The sequence below is a fragment of the Camarhynchus parvulus genome, chromosome 22, assembly GCF_901933205.1.
Source record: "Camarhynchus parvulus chromosome 22, STF_HiC, whole genome shotgun sequence".
Taxonomy (NCBI): Eukaryota; Metazoa; Chordata; class Aves; order Passeriformes; family Thraupidae; genus Camarhynchus; species Camarhynchus parvulus.
The window spans coordinates 2,464,324-2,482,049 of NC_044592.1; the positions used below are offsets into that span (position 1 = coordinate 2,464,324).

A 17,726-nucleotide genomic window follows, 5' to 3' on the forward strand; every position below is an offset into this window, starting at 1 on the left:
CAAGTGTGCAGGGGTGTGCAGAAGTGTGCAGGGACCTGCAGAGGAGTGCAGAAATGTGCAGAGGTTGCCTCCTCCTCGCTTCACAGCCCGGCCCCGTGGCTGGCCTGTCCCTGCTACGAACCTGAGACGTTCACGGAGAAGAAGGTGGTGTCGCTCCCCGAGGGGCTGTTGGTCATGCAGGCATAGAGCCCTGAGTCCTCGGGCACCACGTCCCTGACCTCTACCTCGTCCCCAGTGATGCGTGTGCGGTTGTTCTCGGCCAGCTGGACGCCGTCCCTCACCCAGTTGATGCTCTGGACGTCATCCCGCAGCCGGCAGCGCAGCTGGAGCAGCTCACCGGGGTGCGCTGAGTACGACTCCACTTCCATTTTTGCTTTGGGCACAGCTGGAGGGGTTAGGGGAGAGAAGGAGAGAAGAAAAAAAAAAAAAAAAGGAGAAAAGGGATAGAGACTAAAGGAAAACCAAGCTGCTGCTGCTGCTGCTGCTGCGGCCTGGTTAATGAGGCAACATGCACTGCTGGGATATTCTCACTGCTGGGACATTCCCATTGCTAGGATGCAGATATTCCTGAGATATTCCCACTGCTGGGATATTTCAACTGCGTGGACATTCCCACTGCTGGGATGCTCCCACTGCTGGGATGCAGATATTTCTGATATTCCCAGATATTTCTGAGATATTCCCATTGCTGAGATGCTCCCACTGCTGGGATATTCCCACTGCTGGGATGCAGATATTTCTGACATATTCCCACTGCTGGGATGCAGATATTTCTGATATTCCCAGATATTTCTGAGATATTCCCATTGCTGAGATGCTCCCACTGCTGGGATGCAGATATTTCTGATATTCCCAGATATTTCTGAGATATTCCCATTGCTGAGATGCTCCCACTGCTGGAACATTCTCACTGCTGGGATGCTCCCACTGCTGGGATGCAGATATTCCTGAGATATTCCCACTGCTGGGGCATTCCCACTGCTGGGATGCAGATATTTCTGATATTCCCAGATATTCCTGAGATATTCCAACTGCTGGGATGCTCCCACTGCTGGGACATTCCCACAGCTGGGACATTCCCTCTGGGGCACTGTGGACCCCAGCACTGAGGGGATGGAGCCCATGGCAGCAGCAGAGCAGAGCAGAGGCTGACAGCTCCCCAAGCAGCACCAAGGGCTCCCCTCTGCAGCAGGACCCGGCTCCACAGCCCTCACCCTCCTCAGCTCTTACGGAGCCTGACAGGGCAGGGCATTCCCAACAGGGGAGAAACAGGCAGCAGTGACACCTCAGTGCTGTCTGGCAGGATCCAGCCCTGCCCAAAGCACCCCAAATCCCTGCATGGCTCTGCCACCACCTCGCAGGGCTCTCAGCATCCCCACCACCACAAGCAGGCAGGCAGCAAAGCAGGCCAGGGTCCCCGTGGCAGCAGGAGCCCCAGCCTGGTTAGAGCAGGGCACTGCAGGGGTGACAGGGCAGCAGAGCAGGCAGGGAGTGAGGGGGACAGGGCAGCCCAGGCAGCTCTGGCCTCCATGGTGTTCCCATCCACAGCATCCAGGAGGGGAGCTCAGCTCCCCGAGGTGAGCAGCACAAAGATCCTTTCTCTCCATCCTGCTGGGACATGATCTCATCTCTCCCAGCCCTGAAGCGTGCAGGGCTGTGTCCTCAAGTCCTGCCCTCCACGGTGGGTGGTGCACGAGCAGTTCTGTGCATGAGCAGCTCTCCTGGCCCCAAGCTTGGGGAAGATGCTGGCTTCCAAATCACCTCTTCAAATTCCACATGCCATGGAATGGTCCAGGCTGCTACAGCTCTGCAGAGGCTCCCTGTGATGATGATGATGATGAGGGTGGATTCAGTGTGATCATCATCCTAGACTGAGCTCTACAGGCACAGCTCCAGGGCCCAACTCTTCAGGCACCCCTTGACCTCTGCCTCTTCTTCCTCAATAACGTGTCTGGGTGTTCCTGGATGCCATGGGATGCTGTGGGAGCTGCAGATGTTCCTCTGAGAGGCTGGAAAATCCCAATGCAGGCAGCAGAACCAGCCAGGACATGTTCAAATTCCACACCCCATGGAATGGTCCAGGCTGCTACAGCTCTGCAAAGACTCCCTGGGATGATGATGATGAGGGTGGATGCAGGGTGATCATCATCCTAGACTGAGCTCTACAGGCACAGCTCCAGGGCCCAACTCTTCAGGCACCCCTTGACCTCTGCCTCTTCTTCCTCAATAACGTGTCTGGGTGTTCCTGGATGCCATGGGATGCTGTGGGAGCTGCAGATGTTCCTCTGAGGGGCTGGAAAATCCCAATGCAGGCAGCAGAACCAGCCAGGAGATGTTCAAGCTTCAGCTCAAGGGCTGAGCCCCCCAGGATTTCTGAGTGCCCAATGAACCAGAAAAGAAAAACCTCTGCTCCCTGCTCTGCCCATGTGCCCTGAGCAGCACAGGGCTCGCTCCTCCCTGCTCCCAACAGCCACTCTGTGCAGCCAAAAAACGAAACCTTGGCTCTCCAGAACTCTGATTCACCACACCATGACCTGCACTTCACTTTCTGGCCACTTCTCTTTGCCTTGGACTGATGATGAGAAGCTTCATGGGAAAAACATTCATGAGCAGCTCTAGAGTTTCTCGTCTTCCCTTTGCTCAGCACTTGAAGGAAAACAGTGGGATGGGGGAGATTCCCTTCGCTCAGTTGCTGTAATACCAACACCAGGGCTCCAGCTCATCCGTGAGAGGTTACAAAACATTTTCATGTGGAAGGAGAAGAGCAATGGGAGCCCCTTTGGTGCTGGGGAAGGGTCTTGCTTTGCAATCCTGTTTTCTCCCACAGGACAGGCACTTCTCACAGCTGATTAGTGTTTCAAGTGATCCATCACAGGCATCTCCAAAGGCTCCCAAAGCTGCAGTGACAACCCATCCTGTCCCCCTGGACCCCAGGGCTGGGTAACACCACATCCTGCCCATCCCTCTTCACACAGAGCAAGGCCAGTGGGTGACAAACAGCCATGAACACCCCACACCAGCAGGAGCCCAGTGCTGCAGCCACATCTGCTCTCATCTGCCCCTTCCCAGGCATCAGCAGCTTCCCTGTGCAACAGAACAGCCCTGCTGTGGTCGCTCCTCCCAGCCTCGAGCTCCACCAGCACCCCACAGCTGCACCTGTGCAATGTGAAGAGGTGTCCTGGGCATGGAAAAGGCCTTTGGAGGAGGGGAGATGTTGTAGTGTGTTTTTATACTTTGTAATAGTTTTGGTTTTGTATCCCAGTATTTTTCCCCAATGGTTTACCCCAGATTGTGTCCCCCTCCTTTACCTGTGTAATCCCTGTCCTCTGCTGAGATCATCCCCAAATCCCCACCAAGTTTTGGGAGACCCCAGCCTGATGCCAGGGCTTGGGGAAGCAGCACTGCAGGTTCAGGAGGGTCCTTTCCCAATGGCCACAGGTCCCTGGGTATGTTGTGTGAATGCCACTGCTCCTCCAGACCCTTCTGACCCCTCCCAAAGCTTCCAGACCCTTCCAGCCCCACTGGTTTGCACCAGCAGCATGGCTGGGGCACGGACGTGTGAGGTGATGGATGGAGAGGGGAGAAGAGCGCATGGTGGGGTGTGCCCTTGGTCACCCATGGAAGGAGAGAGGACACAAAGGGCACAGTGGGGTGTGCCCTTGGTCACCCATGGCACGAGAGGGCACAGTGGGGCTGGCCCTTGGTCACCCATGGCATGAGAGGGCACGGTGGGGTTGCCCTGCACCCATGAAGGAGAGAGGAACAAGCTGGTGGAGGTGCCCTTGACGAGGACGGTGGGCCCTGCCCTTGGTCACCCTGTGCCCTCGGTCACCCACAGCACTCCCTGGCACTTGGGATGAGGCAGAAAACCACAGCCTGGTGGGAATGGCCTGAGAAGGAATCCCCAGGCTAATGAGCACGGCCAGGTTTGCTCAGCCTCTCACTGTGGCCCTGGCAGGCAGAGAGCACTGTGGCTGCTGGCATGATGGCACAGATGGCACGGAGAGCTGCTGGTGTGAGCCCTGGCACCTCACTCTGGTGAATGATTGCTGTCTCTCCAGCCTGATACATCCCTGTCTCACATCCCCCTCTGCTTTCCTGCGCCTTAAACCACAGCACAGGGCACAGCCCCACGGCAGAGCCTCCCCATGGGCACAAGCCAGGCCCACCTCTCCAAAGGTTCACCAGCCAGACCAACACTTGGCTCTCATCCCCGAAGCTCTGGGTGCTCCCAGCACTGCACAAAGCTCACTCAGAGCTGGGAGCTGTGGGGCTGCTCACAGGGCGACAGGAACACCAGTCCCACGGGCCTTGTCCATGCCAGGGGGAGCCCCAAGGTCCCCAGTGAGGCAAGGGGCAGCTCCAGCCCACAGTGCCCCCGTGAGCACCCCCAGAAGCTGCGTGGTGCCCTGCTGGGGGCAGCTCCTGGGGGTTTATTACTTTATTCCAGCTTTGAAATGGAAGCAGGAGCGGAGCCAAGCCCAGCCAGATGGAGAGTGTCACCAAGTGAATAGAACTGTCACCAGCTCCCCTGGGGCTAGCCCCCTGATGGGGACAGCAGGGGCAGGGACATGGGGCAGGGACATGGGGCAGGGACAGGGATATGGGGGCAGGGACATGGGGCAGGGACAGGGACATGGGGCAGGGACAGGGACATGGGGCAGGGACATGGGGCAGGGACAGGGATATGGGGCAGGGACAGGGACACGGACATGTGGCAACCCTGGGACATGGAGCAGGGACATGGGGCAGGGACAGGAGCTGCTGGTGCTCACTGTGCCCCCTCTCTCCGTGCTGCCCCCCAGGCTGGGCACACAGCATGGGGAGCCCAGGGTGCACCCTGCAAGCACAGACAGCCACGGGCTGTGCTGGCCACGGTGACGATGGCAATAAAGGGGCCAACAAAGCGGCGCGGGGACAATGCGGGCGGGGGGCGCGGAGCCGCAGGCGCCGGTTGCCCTGGAGACCCCAGCGGGGCTTTCCGAAGGTATTTCCTGAAGAAAAAGCACACACATGCCCGGCAGCCCCACTAATCCCAACAGGAAGCGCTCACCGGGACCTGGGGATTGGCTTCTTTTTGATTTAAACAGCTCCTCACGCTGCCGCGTCCCCCCAGCCCGGGGGCACGGCCCGAGGTGCGGCATCCCCAGCCCTGCCTTGTCGCAGACATCTTTTATGGAAAATCCTTTCCTTAGGATTTTTCCTCCTGAGAAGCTGAGAGGCCTCAGGAACAGAATGTAACCAATGGTTATCTGCTGCTGTGGAATGCAACAGGTGGATCTGTGATTGGTCTCATGTGGTTGTTTCTAATTAGTGGCCAATCACAGTAAGCTGGCTTGGACTCTGTCCGAGCCACAAACTTTTGTTATCATTCTCTCTTTTTCTATTCTTAGCCAGCCTTCTGATGAAATCCTTTCTTCTATTCTTTTAGTATAGTTTTAGTGTAATATATATCATAAAATAATAAATCAAGCCTTCTGAAACACGGAGTCAGATCCTCGTCTCTTCCCTCACCCTCAGACTCCCGTGAACACGGTCACATGTCCTTTCCTTTTAATATAATATAGATCATAAAATAACAAATCAAGCCTTCTAAAACATGGAGCCAGATCCCCATCTCTTCCCTCATCCCCAGACCCCTGTGAACACGGTCAGGCTGCACATCCCCGATGCAGGGAAAGGCTGCAGCAGGGAGATGCCAACAGATGAGCAGCACGAGGCACACGTGGCTCTCAGAGTGCTCAGGGCACCCCCAGCTCCCCCTGTCTGAGCCGGCCCGGGGGCTGCTCCACTCCCTCCGCAGGGAGAGGGGATTTATGTCCTGCTCCAGGCCCTGCCTGCACCGCAAATGAAGCAGCACTTAATTAACAGGCGCCTTGGGAGTTTGCAAAGCTGTCAGGATAAACCCACCCCTCTCCCCCCTTTCCCTGCCCTGGAGGCAGCAGCCTGGGGCACAGACATCTCTCCATCAGCTCCCCCCGGGCATGGCACACACGGGGGGCACAAGAGAACCCCCCAACCCGCAGTTTTGGGCTGGCTTTGCCTGGCCCTGGCTCGCTGCTGGAACTGAGCGTCCATTCCTGCGCCCACCTCCCTCCTGCACAGCCCCAGGTGGGGGCTCCACACCCAGGGACCCCCCTGCTCCCCACAGCCTGGGTCTTTCCCAAAGACTCTTGTTTCTTTTTTTGCTCCTCAATTAAGGGCTGGAGTGACAGCATCCGAGTGGAAAGGCGGGAGGAGGGAACAATGCCGGCCCTGCAGGCTGGGAGGGGACGGGTGTGATGCCCTGCAGGGCACAGCCCTGGCAGCCGGGACTGGGGGTGCTGCTGGACCCCCCGAGCTCCGGGAATAGCCCTGGGCTGCTGCCATCAACAGCAGAAGAGCAGGAGGCTGCAGGCTTGGCAGGGAATGCCTGGGCTGCTTGTGGGGCTCCAGCAAGGAGTCCAAATGGGATCCCCTGGGCTCTGGGGGGGAGACACCTGGAGCTGCAAGAACAAGGAGGGGCTGGGCAGCAGGGAAATGGGGAGGGGACAGAGGGACAGCAGTGCCCTGGGGAGCAGAGGGGACAAGCCAAAGACCCCCGTGGGCTCCCCCAGGCTACCAGGGCTGAGCACATTGCCTGCCCTGACTGCTGGCTCCTGCAGGGCGCAGAGCAAGACCCCCTGGAGGAGCTGGGGACAACAAAGCCCCGGGAGCCAGGGCCCCCGCTGGCCCTGCAGATGGCCGGGGGGGGTTAAGCCTGTGGCCAGCTGGGCAGCCCTGGGAAATGGGGCAGCCCTTGGCCCCCGCCCCACAGGGAGGGGGCTGCAGCCCAGCCCCCTGTGCTTTGGAGTGCAAACACACCCCTCTGGGGAGGCTCTGCTGCACTGGGGTGGTTTGGGGTGCAGGGTGTCCCAAACCCAGCTGCCCAAGGCAGGACCCCGCGCCCCAGGACACGGCTCCCCAGGACAATCTGCTGCACCCCCTGCGAGGAGATGCCTGAGCAGCGGCCGGGACAATGGCAGACAAGGAGAGAGGGGGAAAAAAAAACCTTGGCAATTTTCTGCAGGTTTCTATTTAACCTGGAGACAAAGAGCGGCTTTGTGCGAGGGAAGGACAGAGGCCGCGCATGGAAATTTCTTGGCTTTTCCCCTTAACCGGGGCTTTTTCACCACCTCCAAATTTAGGTAACTATAAAACGCAGTAAATGCCTGTTAATGTTTTATTTGCTCCAGATTTTTTGGTGCTGGCAGCTCCCAAACTCCCTCCCAGAGCACAGGGAAGCGGGGAGCAGAGCTGAGCCCCCCTCCACGTGAGGCCAGGCCGCTGGCCGGCCGCGGGGGATTACTCCTCCCTGAGAAGGGAGCTTAGCTGCCTCAGAACCAGGAGTAAACTGAAACCCCATAAACATGCAGAACAAAGTCCTGGAAAACTGCTGCTGCCTCCAGCCCCGAGCAGGGCGATGGGGGATGCTCCTGAGCGCCATGGGGAAGGACAGACACCTTGTCCCCCAGGATCCACACCCCCGGGGACCCCAAAACCCCTGAGGTGGGGTCAGAGCCTGCCCCTGAGAGATGCTGGTGGCTCAGGCCTGGCTGCAGGTCCTGGCCCAGCGCTGGCTCTTCCCATCCCACACGTCCTGCTGGGAACATTTTGTTCCCACCAGTCGGCTCCCGAGCCAAGGGACGGATCCTGCCCCAGCCGGGCTCCTGCTGTGGCACTAATTGGGCCGCCCTGGTGAGAACCGTGTCGGGAAATGTTTCCAGAGGTTATTGTTAGCCCTGGCATGAGGCTGGCGAGGAACCAGCTCCCTCCTCTCCAACCTCTCCTCCTCCACTGCCCTGCCTGACGTGGCTCTCAAATCCACAAGGAGCTGCAGGGGCTCCTCATGCACCCCAAAATTCACTTGTGCTCCATCAGCCTGAACACCCCAACAGTTCTCTCAGCGCCACAGCCAGGGTTGGGGCTGCAGGTGGTGCTCTCCTGGCAGCACAGAGCCATCCTTACCCCAAACACTGCCAGGAAACCTCTTCCAGGAAGAGCAATCTCCCGAGAAAAACATGTTTACCACTGTCAACCGCATTGTTTACAGATGCGGGGAGCAGGCACGCCAGTGGAAAAATCTCAGCAATGGTCCCTGGCAGTGAAGCTCTGCCCGGGCTCCTCTCTGGAGCTGCAGCTCCCCAGGGACCATGCCTGGCTCTGGGGTGTCACCTCGCAGGGTGTGACCCGGCACCAGGGTACCGGCTGGCCCAGTCAGAACTGCCAACCCTGGCAGCCAAGGGCATCACCCAGGCATCTCCCAGGGGGCTGCAGAGGGGCCACTTGTTGGCTGCCAGCTCCCACCCGAGCCCTGAGGAGACCCTGGGGCACCTCACAGCACCGTCCCCATGCCGGCCGCACCAGCAATCTGCATCCTAGGGCTCTGCTGCGAGGAAGGGGGAAGGGGAGCGAGTCTTAAAAAGCAGAGCAGTGCCCACAGACCAGACATTCTTGGGTAATTAGAACCAAAAGGAGCGAGTCGTAGTCCCGCTGCCGGCTCTGGTTATTCTCTGCCTCGCCGAGGCTTCGAGGCGCCTGAGTGGGGCTCTCGGCCAGGGCTGGCTCTGGCCAGGGCCAGGAGACCCCCTTGGTCCATCCCTGAGCTCTGGGGTGCCCCCACACTCTGCTGGAGCAGAGATCTGGACTGCACAAATCAGCCAGCCCCAGCTTTGAGCCCCCACCTTGGGCATTTCCAGCTGGGAGCAACACCGGAGCATCCCGAGGGTTTCTGTGGGGTGCATTCACCCCCAGCACTGCCAGCTGGCAAAAGCTGAACCCAAGGTTCTGCCCAGGGCCAGGCCACCCCCTTGGCCCATCCCTGAGCCTTGGGGTGCCCCATGCTGCAGAGCTGAGCCAGGCTGAGGCAAGGAGCACCCCTGGCTGCTGCCACCCTGGCTGCTCCTGGGGGACAGCAGCAATAACGAGAGAGGGGATGTCCTGGTCAGGGACTGCACTCCCCAGCTCCAAAATCCCAATCTCCCAAATCCAGAGATTTGGGCTGCACAAATCACACGAGCCAGCCCCGGCTTTGAGCCCCCATCTTGGGCATTTCCAGCTGGGAGCAACACCAGAGCATCCCAAGGGTTTCTGTGGGGTGCATTCATCCCCAGCACTGCCAGCTGGCAAAAGCTGAACCAGCACCTTGCACCCAAATCTTCACCCCCACCATTGAGCCCAGGGTGACCCCAGTGGGGCTAACAGGGTGGGAGCAGCCTCACACACATCCCGGGTTACAGATCGTCACAGGGAGTGTCCCCAGTGGGGGACACAGCCCCCAGGGCTCTGTGCCCTCCTCCAAACCAACAGGTCAGGGTTTGCCACAATTTTCTCCAGGTTTAAAATGTCCCCAGGCACTGCTGGAGCCACACACAAACCACTCTGGGGACAACAAGTGCCATGTCCCCAGAGCCACCAGCTCCCAGGCAGCCGGGTGACACCACAGGTGGCACTGGGGACGCGCTGGTGGCCCCACAGCTGGACACACACCAGCTGCAGAGAAGAGCAGCTTGTGTGACCCACGAGGAACACAAAGGAGGGAGTGGAGGCATCAGGCCGTGCTCTTACCTTGCTCGGGCAGGGTGGGGGCCGGCCGGGCAGCGGAGAGCGCGGCTGCGACCAGCACAGCCCAAAGGATGAGGCACCGCCAGGTCCACATCCCACTGCTGCAGCTACTGCTCGGCGACTGGGCTCTGCAACTGCCACTCCATGGGGGCCCTGCGTGGGAGCAGGGGGGTCTCCGCAGGGCTGGCAGCCCCTACAAGCTGTGAAGGAGGAAAGCAGAGTCAGGCAGGGCCAGCTCCCCCACATCCCACCATCCAGCTCTTGTGATGTTCCTCCCGCATCCAGCGCAGACAGCAGGATGTCTCTGGATCAAGGGACATCCTGGACCAAGGGACATCCCCAGACTGCAGTGGCAGGTCCCCACAGACCCCTCAGCAGCCTGACACGAGCTAGCACTGACTGGCAGGGTTATGTTTCCCTGTGTAAAAGCGCTGATGTGTCAAGAGTGAAACTGCTGGCCAAGCAGAACCGAGCGCAGCAAGATTTCCCAGAATGGTGAGAGAAACATTAACGACACTTAAAGAAAGGGAGATTCCTGCTCTCCTCTTCCTGCACTTTGTTAGGTGCTGCTGAACCATGGCTCCACTGAGGGAAATCCCTTATCCAGAGCAAAATCTCATGTTGTCTGTGCTGTGCCACCCCTAGCAAAGCAGCTCTCACTGCAAACTCCAGCCCCTGCCATTCCCTATAGGATCCATAGGGCACATAGCAGCCACCCCCTTGGAGAGGCCTTCCTGGAGCCACGGGGTCAGCCAGCTGCAGCCCATCTCTTTCCACCAACAGCTGTTTTTGAAGTGGCTGTGTGGGGAGAAATCCCCCGGCATCCAGGGCCAACTCTGCAACTCGCTCTCGTCCCTGCCAGCTCTCACGCTCGGGTCCCCATCCCTTTCCAGGGCACTGCTCCAGAGGTGCAGGGCAGCTCCAGAGCTGGGCTCTGGCACAGCTGGGAGGCCCAGCAGAGCCTGATCCTGCCTCAGGGTGCTGTGGGGGCGTGCCCTCCATGGCCCTCATTCCTCCTTCCCTCTGACCATCCCTCCCTCTCTCCATGCCAGCAGCATGGAGCTCTTCCAAGACACGTTCCAGGGGGACGCTGGAGCCCGAACCCAGCCGCCCCCGGCCAACTGCTCCGAGCCTGGCGGATGGGAACGAGCCCCTGTGCTCCACCCCCGCGCCACATCTGCACCTCGGCAGCAGCCTGGGATGAGGTCCTGAGGCTGGCCATGGCTGAAGGTCCCGCTGGGCTCTGGGAGGAGATCCTGCCCAGCCATTGCACAACGCGCGCAGCCCCGGCCAGGGCGCCGCTGCCAGCGGTGGCTTTCTGTCTCTCTGGGACAATTACAAGGACAGGACAGGATACCATGCCACAAACCCTTCCCCACGGCTCCTCCCGGGGTACAGCTGTGCCTCCAGGCCCCTCAGCCCCTGCCGAGCATCCCAAGCTCACCCGTGCTGCCGTGTGCTGTGCTCCCTGACCTGCCGCGGGAACAGGCGTCAGGCTGAAGTACACACTGCTAAAAACAGTGAGTAATAATCGTAGTGAGTAATAAACTGCTACTCATCCTCCCCACGCACTCGCTCCACGGAGCTCCGGCCTCTCCTGCTCCGGTGTGAGACCCTGCGCTCCCTGTGCCTGGCTTTTCCTCAAGGATGGGCTGAGCAGCCACAAGCCCCAAAGGGTTTAGATCCTCCAAAGAGCCTCTGCACCCAAAGGAAGCCCAGCTGGGGTGTAGCTGTAGGGGCTCCAGCTGCCTCTTTCATGCCCAACTGCTCTGGAATATTTGGGACCCAAACTATTGACACAAGGAGTCGGGCAGGGAAAAGGGCACCCAGCAAACACCTGTGTTATCTCCAACACCAGCGCTCCCAGGCACTGGGTAGTGCTTGGAAGTAGTTATTGAATGTTCAGGATTTATCAGGGTTTGGAAAGGGGAGGTGGAATTCTTTGAGGGAGGCGGGGGGAGAAAAAAAAAAAAGTCTTTGGTATTTCTGGAAATTATTTTCTGTCTCTCGGTGGCTTTGTTTATGGGCAGCACATGCTCCCCGGAACATGCCCTAATGCGGAGCGTCTGCGTGGGCCTCCCGAGCCGGCCCCGCGCCGAGGGGAGGGATGGAGGGATGGAGGAGAGCCCAGTGCCTCCAGTTCCTGAAAAATGAGTCAGTGCTGGCTCGCGCACAGCAGAGCCCTTCTCCAGATACACCTCGGAGCCGGCGCCTTCCAGCTGATTCAGGGGCTTGACAGCAGGATATTTCCATGGCGTAGGGATGGCTCGGCAGCACAGAGCTGTCCCGTGGCTCAGAGGGTCGCAGGCAGGGAGGGAGGGAGGGAGGAACAGAGGAAGGGTGCCAGGACCCAGCAAGAGCACACAGAGAGGGTCGGCTTCCCTGGGCAGTGAGGGAGGGCGCAGCAGCCACGGCTTTGCTGGAGGGCAGCAGGACTGGGACCCACCCTGCCTGCTCCTTCTGGACAGGTTCAGCAGCACCCGAGGGAATCTCGGTGCTCAGAGATGCTGGAGAGGCAGCACAGACCTCCTCCTCCTTCCCAAGGGAAAAGGGGAGGCTGGGGAACCCCAAGACACCTGCCCTCATGACTCCTTGGTGTCCACACGGGAAGAAGGCAAGGAAGTGGGGAGAGCGCTCCTACCTGTGCAAACAACAGCATGGCTCTTTTCCGTGTTTATCCAGCTTTTATATAAATCCCAACAGGAAACCATTTGCTCTGGAGGATGGCAGCTCGGGCAGGGTGGGTCTCTGGCTCCTGCCGGGTGCTGGGCACCATCCCCACTCCCCGTGGCCCCAGCACACTGCAATTTACTGCTCCGGGGTGGATTCAAACAACTAAAAACAGAAGCAGCTAGAGAGGAGCCAGGGCTAAGTGCCCCTCGGAGACCTGCCTCCAAAACTGCAATTACAACCAGCCATTACACCCACGGAGCTATTTCAGAGTGGTGATGGACAGCCCTGTGCCCATCCGTGCACCCTCCAGGGGCACACGCTCCCTGTGTGCCAGGAAAGATGTTCTCACACTGCTTTTGCACACCAGTGTGTCCACGAGGAGTCTTGTGCAACCTGTCCCCCCCCATCCTCAGGGACCCCGAGGGCTGCACTTTCACTCCTCGCATCTCCCACAGCCCTGAGTCACGGGGCTGAGCTGTCCCAGGGACGTGGCACAGACAGGACTTTCCCACTCGCACAGCAGATGCACCCCATGGTTCTGAGCTGAGTGGCTCTGAGTGGGGAAGCCCCTTCCTGTCCTGTCCATCTCTGGAATGCATCTGAGGTGCCAAGCACAGGAGCTGGTGCTGGAGCAGGGTGAACAGCCAGCAGTGCTGTGACATCTACAGGGGAGCCCTGATCTCATCCCTGGGCGCTGGTGTGATGGGTTGGCTGCTGCCATGGGCTCCCTGGGGCTGGGGGCTCTGCTTCCTTTCTTCTGCCTCCCTGCTGGGGCAGAGACGGCCTGAGGCATTCACCACGGCTGCCTTGGCACCAGTGGGTAACACAGCAGGCAGGAAAAGAACAGGGACAGGCCAAATCCAACAAGGAGAAGAGTCTGAGCTCAGCTCCTGGGTCTGCACAGCATCAGAAGCCCGAGGTGGCAGACTGTGCCCAAGCAGGCACAGTCCCTGTCCCTCGGGAGGGGAGGTGGTGACTGCCAGCAGACCACCCTGCCTGGCACAGATGCCCCTCAGCTCCAAAGCACGTGAAAAGAGGCTCCTTTTCCTCTGAGGCACAACAAAAGCAGCCCTCCAGCTGCCCTTGGGGAAGAAGGACACGCCAAAGGCACAATCCGTGGGCGGCAGGAGCGAAGCCTTTCCCTTGCCCAGTGCTCCGTGCCCCAACCTGTGGCTCAGGTCAAGAACCAAGTATTTGCTGAAATAAAAAGCAAACACAACTGCACATGGAACTGTAGGGAAAAACTGTAATGCTTAAAGCAGACACATGCTTGGAAAAATAAATATCCAACTGTGCAGCATAAAGAGCATGTTAACCCTTCCCAGCTGGCCGCCAGGACTTAAGGGCTACCAGGGGCACCTCTGAGCTGTGGGCTGGAATCCAGTGGTGGGAGAGCCTGGGACATGGGGCAGGAAGGACAGGGAAAGGCCCAGCCTCACCCACAGATCTCCATAAAACCATCGCCGTTCCAGAAGCATCCTCACACTCAGGGATCCCTCCCTACCCGAAGACTTGATTTTCAGATCTACAGAACAACCATTGGTACCCAAAAATCTATACTGGGATGGTTGCCCTGACTGCTTTGGGAGGAGACTGGACAAGGACAGGGACACTGGGACACGATCACAGCCTGCCATCCCAGGCAGGGACAGAAACCCATTACCCAGCCTGGGAGGGAGCTGGATGGGCTTTTCACTACATTGCACTCCTTCAAGGAAAACCATGGGGAGGGGAAGGACACACATTTGCCATCATGCGCAGAAACAGAAGGTCCCCAAAGGGGCAGAAAGTTGGATTTTCAGGATGGGATGGGCATCTGCGAGAGGCCCCTTCCAGCAGCCAGGATTTGGGGGGCTCCACCTGGAGCTGGAGACAAAAGGGCTCCTGGCTCAGGTTATGTTTTTAGGTGGGTAACTAAAGAGGTGGTGCAAAGGCAGTGGTGAGGGCAGGGAAGGCACCTCGTGTGTGCAACAGCCCAGACGAAGCTCCCGCCGGCCGCCTTCACTCGTGCCTGCACCCTGCCGGGGCAGGGGCGATTTATTTTAATCCTCTCGGAGCAACACAAGGAAAAGGCAGCAGTGCATGCCAGCCAGCACAGGGATTAAGGGAGGAAGTGCTCCTGAGTGGGGAAGATGGCTGCTAGCCAGAGCAGGGGGCTGCAGGGCCCACGCTCCTGCGGCGTCCCCGGGCAGCGCGGGGGGGCTCTGCCTGTGCTGGCATCCAGCATCCATCGCTGGCACTCGGAGAGCCCCAAACCACCGGCTCCACCTGCCCTCCGGCCGCGAGCTGGGTTCACTGAACCGCTTGCGTTTAAACATTGCCGGGCACGGAGCTGCCCCGGCCCGCCGTGATCCGGGCCACGGGGCAGCAACTCGGCAACAAGGCACACAGGGAACGGCGAGGCAGCCGCGGAGCCCCTCGGCATCACCTGAACGCGGACACGCTCCGCTCCGTCCTCACACGAGGCCGTGTCTCCCGGCCCCAGAACCCACAAAAACCACAACCAAACCGCTCTGCAGCCGATCCCCGCGGGTGCCGAGGGCCACCGCACCGGTCACCCGCCATCGCAGGTGTCGCCTCCCCGCACTCCCGTGGGAGGACGAGCGGTTCGCGGAGCCCGGCACAGCGCGGGGATGCGGCGGCTCCGGGAGCCCCACCGGCGCGGACACACAAAGGGAAGCACCAGCCCCGGGACGGCGTTATTCCAGCGCCTCCGTTCCCGCTGCCCGCCCCGGGATCCCAAAACTGAAACACAACCAAATCCAACTCCTTCTCCATTTTTTTTTTCTGGAAGCCGCAAGGCTCCCGCTCAGGTACTTTTCGGGAATAAGGGGCCAGGCAGCGGCTCGGAAAACGTCCCCCGATTCCCGCCAGGCTGCCCCGCGGCCGGGAGGGGTTTCGGGGTCGGGACGGCGGGGGCGGTTCCAGCCTCGGTTCGGCCGATGGACGGGGTCGGACCCGCCGCCTTCCCAAACCGCTGCCCGCCCGGGAACGGCTCCGGGGCCCCCGAGCCCCGCAAACCCCCCCGTCCCTCAAGGCAGAGCCCCCCCCGCACCGGTACCGCCGTCGAGCCGCCCCGCCGGGGCAACGAGGCGCACCTGGGGGGGTTCGGTCCCGTCCCCCGCCCGAGCCCCCGGAGCACAAAGCGACGCCCCGCGGTGCCGGTGCCGCTCCCCCCCCCGCGCTGAACGGCGGCCGTTACTCACCGGAGCCCCGCGGGCGGCGGCGGCGGCGCGGTGCCGCCGCTCCCGGGAACAATGGAGGGGAGCCCCGGCCGGGGCGAGAGGCGCAGCCCCGCCGCCGCCGCGCTCACAGCGGCCGCCCCATGGCAGCCCCGGGCCGGCCGGGCCGGCGGAGGCGGCGGGAGGCGCTCCCGGAGCCGCTGCCGGACGCGCTCCCGAAGGCGCGGCCGCCCCGACGCCGCCGCCGCTGCCGCTGCCCGCCCGCCGCGTCCCGCCGAGCGCCCGCCGCCGCCGAACTAAGGCGCTCCCGCACCGCCCCGCCGACGGCCGCGACTCCTCCTCCGCCTTCCTCCTCCTCCTCAGCGGCCTGATGGGGCTTGTAGTCACAGCCGGAGCGCCCCCCCACCTGCAGACCCCGCTGCCATTCCAGACGTGCCCCGGGGATTTGCGGGCGGTGGTCGCCCCGGAGGCAGCGGAGGATGCTGGCCGTGATGCTCCCCTCACCTCTGCACCCTTGCCCTGTGGCTCTTGCTGGCCCCGGGGAACCCTCAGGCCCCGTGGGTGCAGTTTGGGGTGGGGGGCCTGCCTGCACCCCCTGTTATCCTGTGCAATACCCGATCTGGAGGCAGCAGGGTGGGCAGAGCTCTGGGCAGCCTAGAGCCCCCCAGCCAACCCCTCTGCAGAGCAAGGCCCAGGGTGGATGTTTAGAGTCCCAAATCAGCCCCGAGTCCTCCGCAGAAGCCGCCACTGCTGCAGTCCCTGCCCTCCCCAGCTGTTTTCACTGAGGTTTGGAGCAGGAACTGGCAGCTCTGACACAGAGCTCCCCAAAACTATCAACAGGCGCTTTTGGCTTAGTCTGAGCTGGGGCCACACTCAGTCCCCAAGCCAAGAGGCAGAGTGGGATACTGTCACACCAGCGAGCCCAGCCTGACTTCTGCACTCCCCAGCATGGAAGGCCAGCTCACAGAGCCCCAGTTTGGGCACTCAGATGGGCTCCCCCAAAAGCTGCTCTGGCTCAGGGTGGTGCAGGGCACTCAGCCTCCATGCAGGAAGCACAGTGGGAGCAGCCATGAGTCCAAGTCAGGGCATCCCGGGATGAAGACATCTCCAGTCAGCAGGGAAAGACCTGCCGAGGCAATGTGTAAGTGATTAAGTTATAAGAGGGAAGAGGACAGGCTGAATTAGCCCTGTCAGTCACTGGTGGTAGATTTGAACCAAATGCTGGGCATCCATCCCCAGGAGCAGCCTCCTCCTGCTTCAGGCACCCGTTCAGCTCCCCATGCCAAGACCTGCGGAATATTTCCCTTTCAGATTTGACAGATTTGTGGGCAGGAGAAGGGGGGAAGGTAACACACCTGCTGGGATGTTCTCCCAGCACGCTGGAGATGGGAAGTGTTTCAATGAGCCCAGCCCTACACGTGCACAACTCACCCAATGTACATTTAGGGTGCAGTCACCCATCCCCAGCCCTGCCTTCCTCACTGCCCAGGAGCTTTGGGCTGAAGGTTCCAAGGCTGCTGGGGGACCCACAGCTGCTGGACTTTGCTATCCATGACTCCCACTGGGCTTCTGTCCCAGATTTTTCTATGCTGGCTCCAAAACAGGGCTACACTCCTGATGGACAGGCTCTGTGGCTGCTGGTCATTTGGCATGGTTTTCTGCATGATTTCATCAACAGGGCACAAGTTCTTGTGCCTTTATCAATAAAGGTGCTTGGAAATGGCAGAAAATGGGGAAAACCACCCCCTGCTCCCAGGAAGCTCCAGGATCTGGCTGCATCCTTGGCCTCAGCATCATGTTGGGGCTCAGTGACCATGAGCTGTCACCATCTGGTGGCATAAGTTGTGCACAAGCAAGTCCTTCAGGATGGACAGGGACCCTGCAGGGTGTCACACACAGAGTCCCCTGCAGGGTGTCACACACACAGTCCCTGCAGGGTGTCACACACACAATCCCTGCAGGGTGTCACACACAGTCCCTGCAGGGTGTCACACACAGAGTCCCTGCAGGGTGTCACACACACAGCCCCTGCAGGGTGTCACACACACAATCCCTGCAGGGTGTCACACACACAGCCCCTGCAGGGTGTCACACACACAATCCCTGCAGGGTGTCACACACACAGCCCCTGCAGGGTGTCACACACACAATCCCTGCAGGGTGTCACACACACAATCCCTGCAGGCTGTCACACACAATCCCTGCAGGGTGTCACACACACAATCCCTGCAGGGTGTCACACACACAATCCCTGCAGGGTGTCACACACAGTCCCTGCAGGGTGTCACA

General features: G+C 60.3%; 1 protein-coding gene across 1 annotated transcript in view; it reads right to left on the minus strand.

Annotated features, from left to right (window-relative positions):
• Nucleotides 1-15,691, minus strand: part of FGFR1 (fibroblast growth factor receptor 1) — a 33,533-nt gene extending 17,842 nt beyond the window's left edge. Inside the window, 3 exon segments of the mRNA XM_030964147.1 lie at nucleotides 122-385; nucleotides 9,586-9,782; nucleotides 15,462-15,691. Of these exon segments, the coding sequence (XP_030820007.1) occupies nucleotides 122-385; nucleotides 9,586-9,676 (355 nt within the window). The 5' untranslated portion in view covers nucleotides 9,677-9,782; nucleotides 15,462-15,691.
• Nucleotides 15,692-17,726: the final 2,035 nt, after the last annotated feature.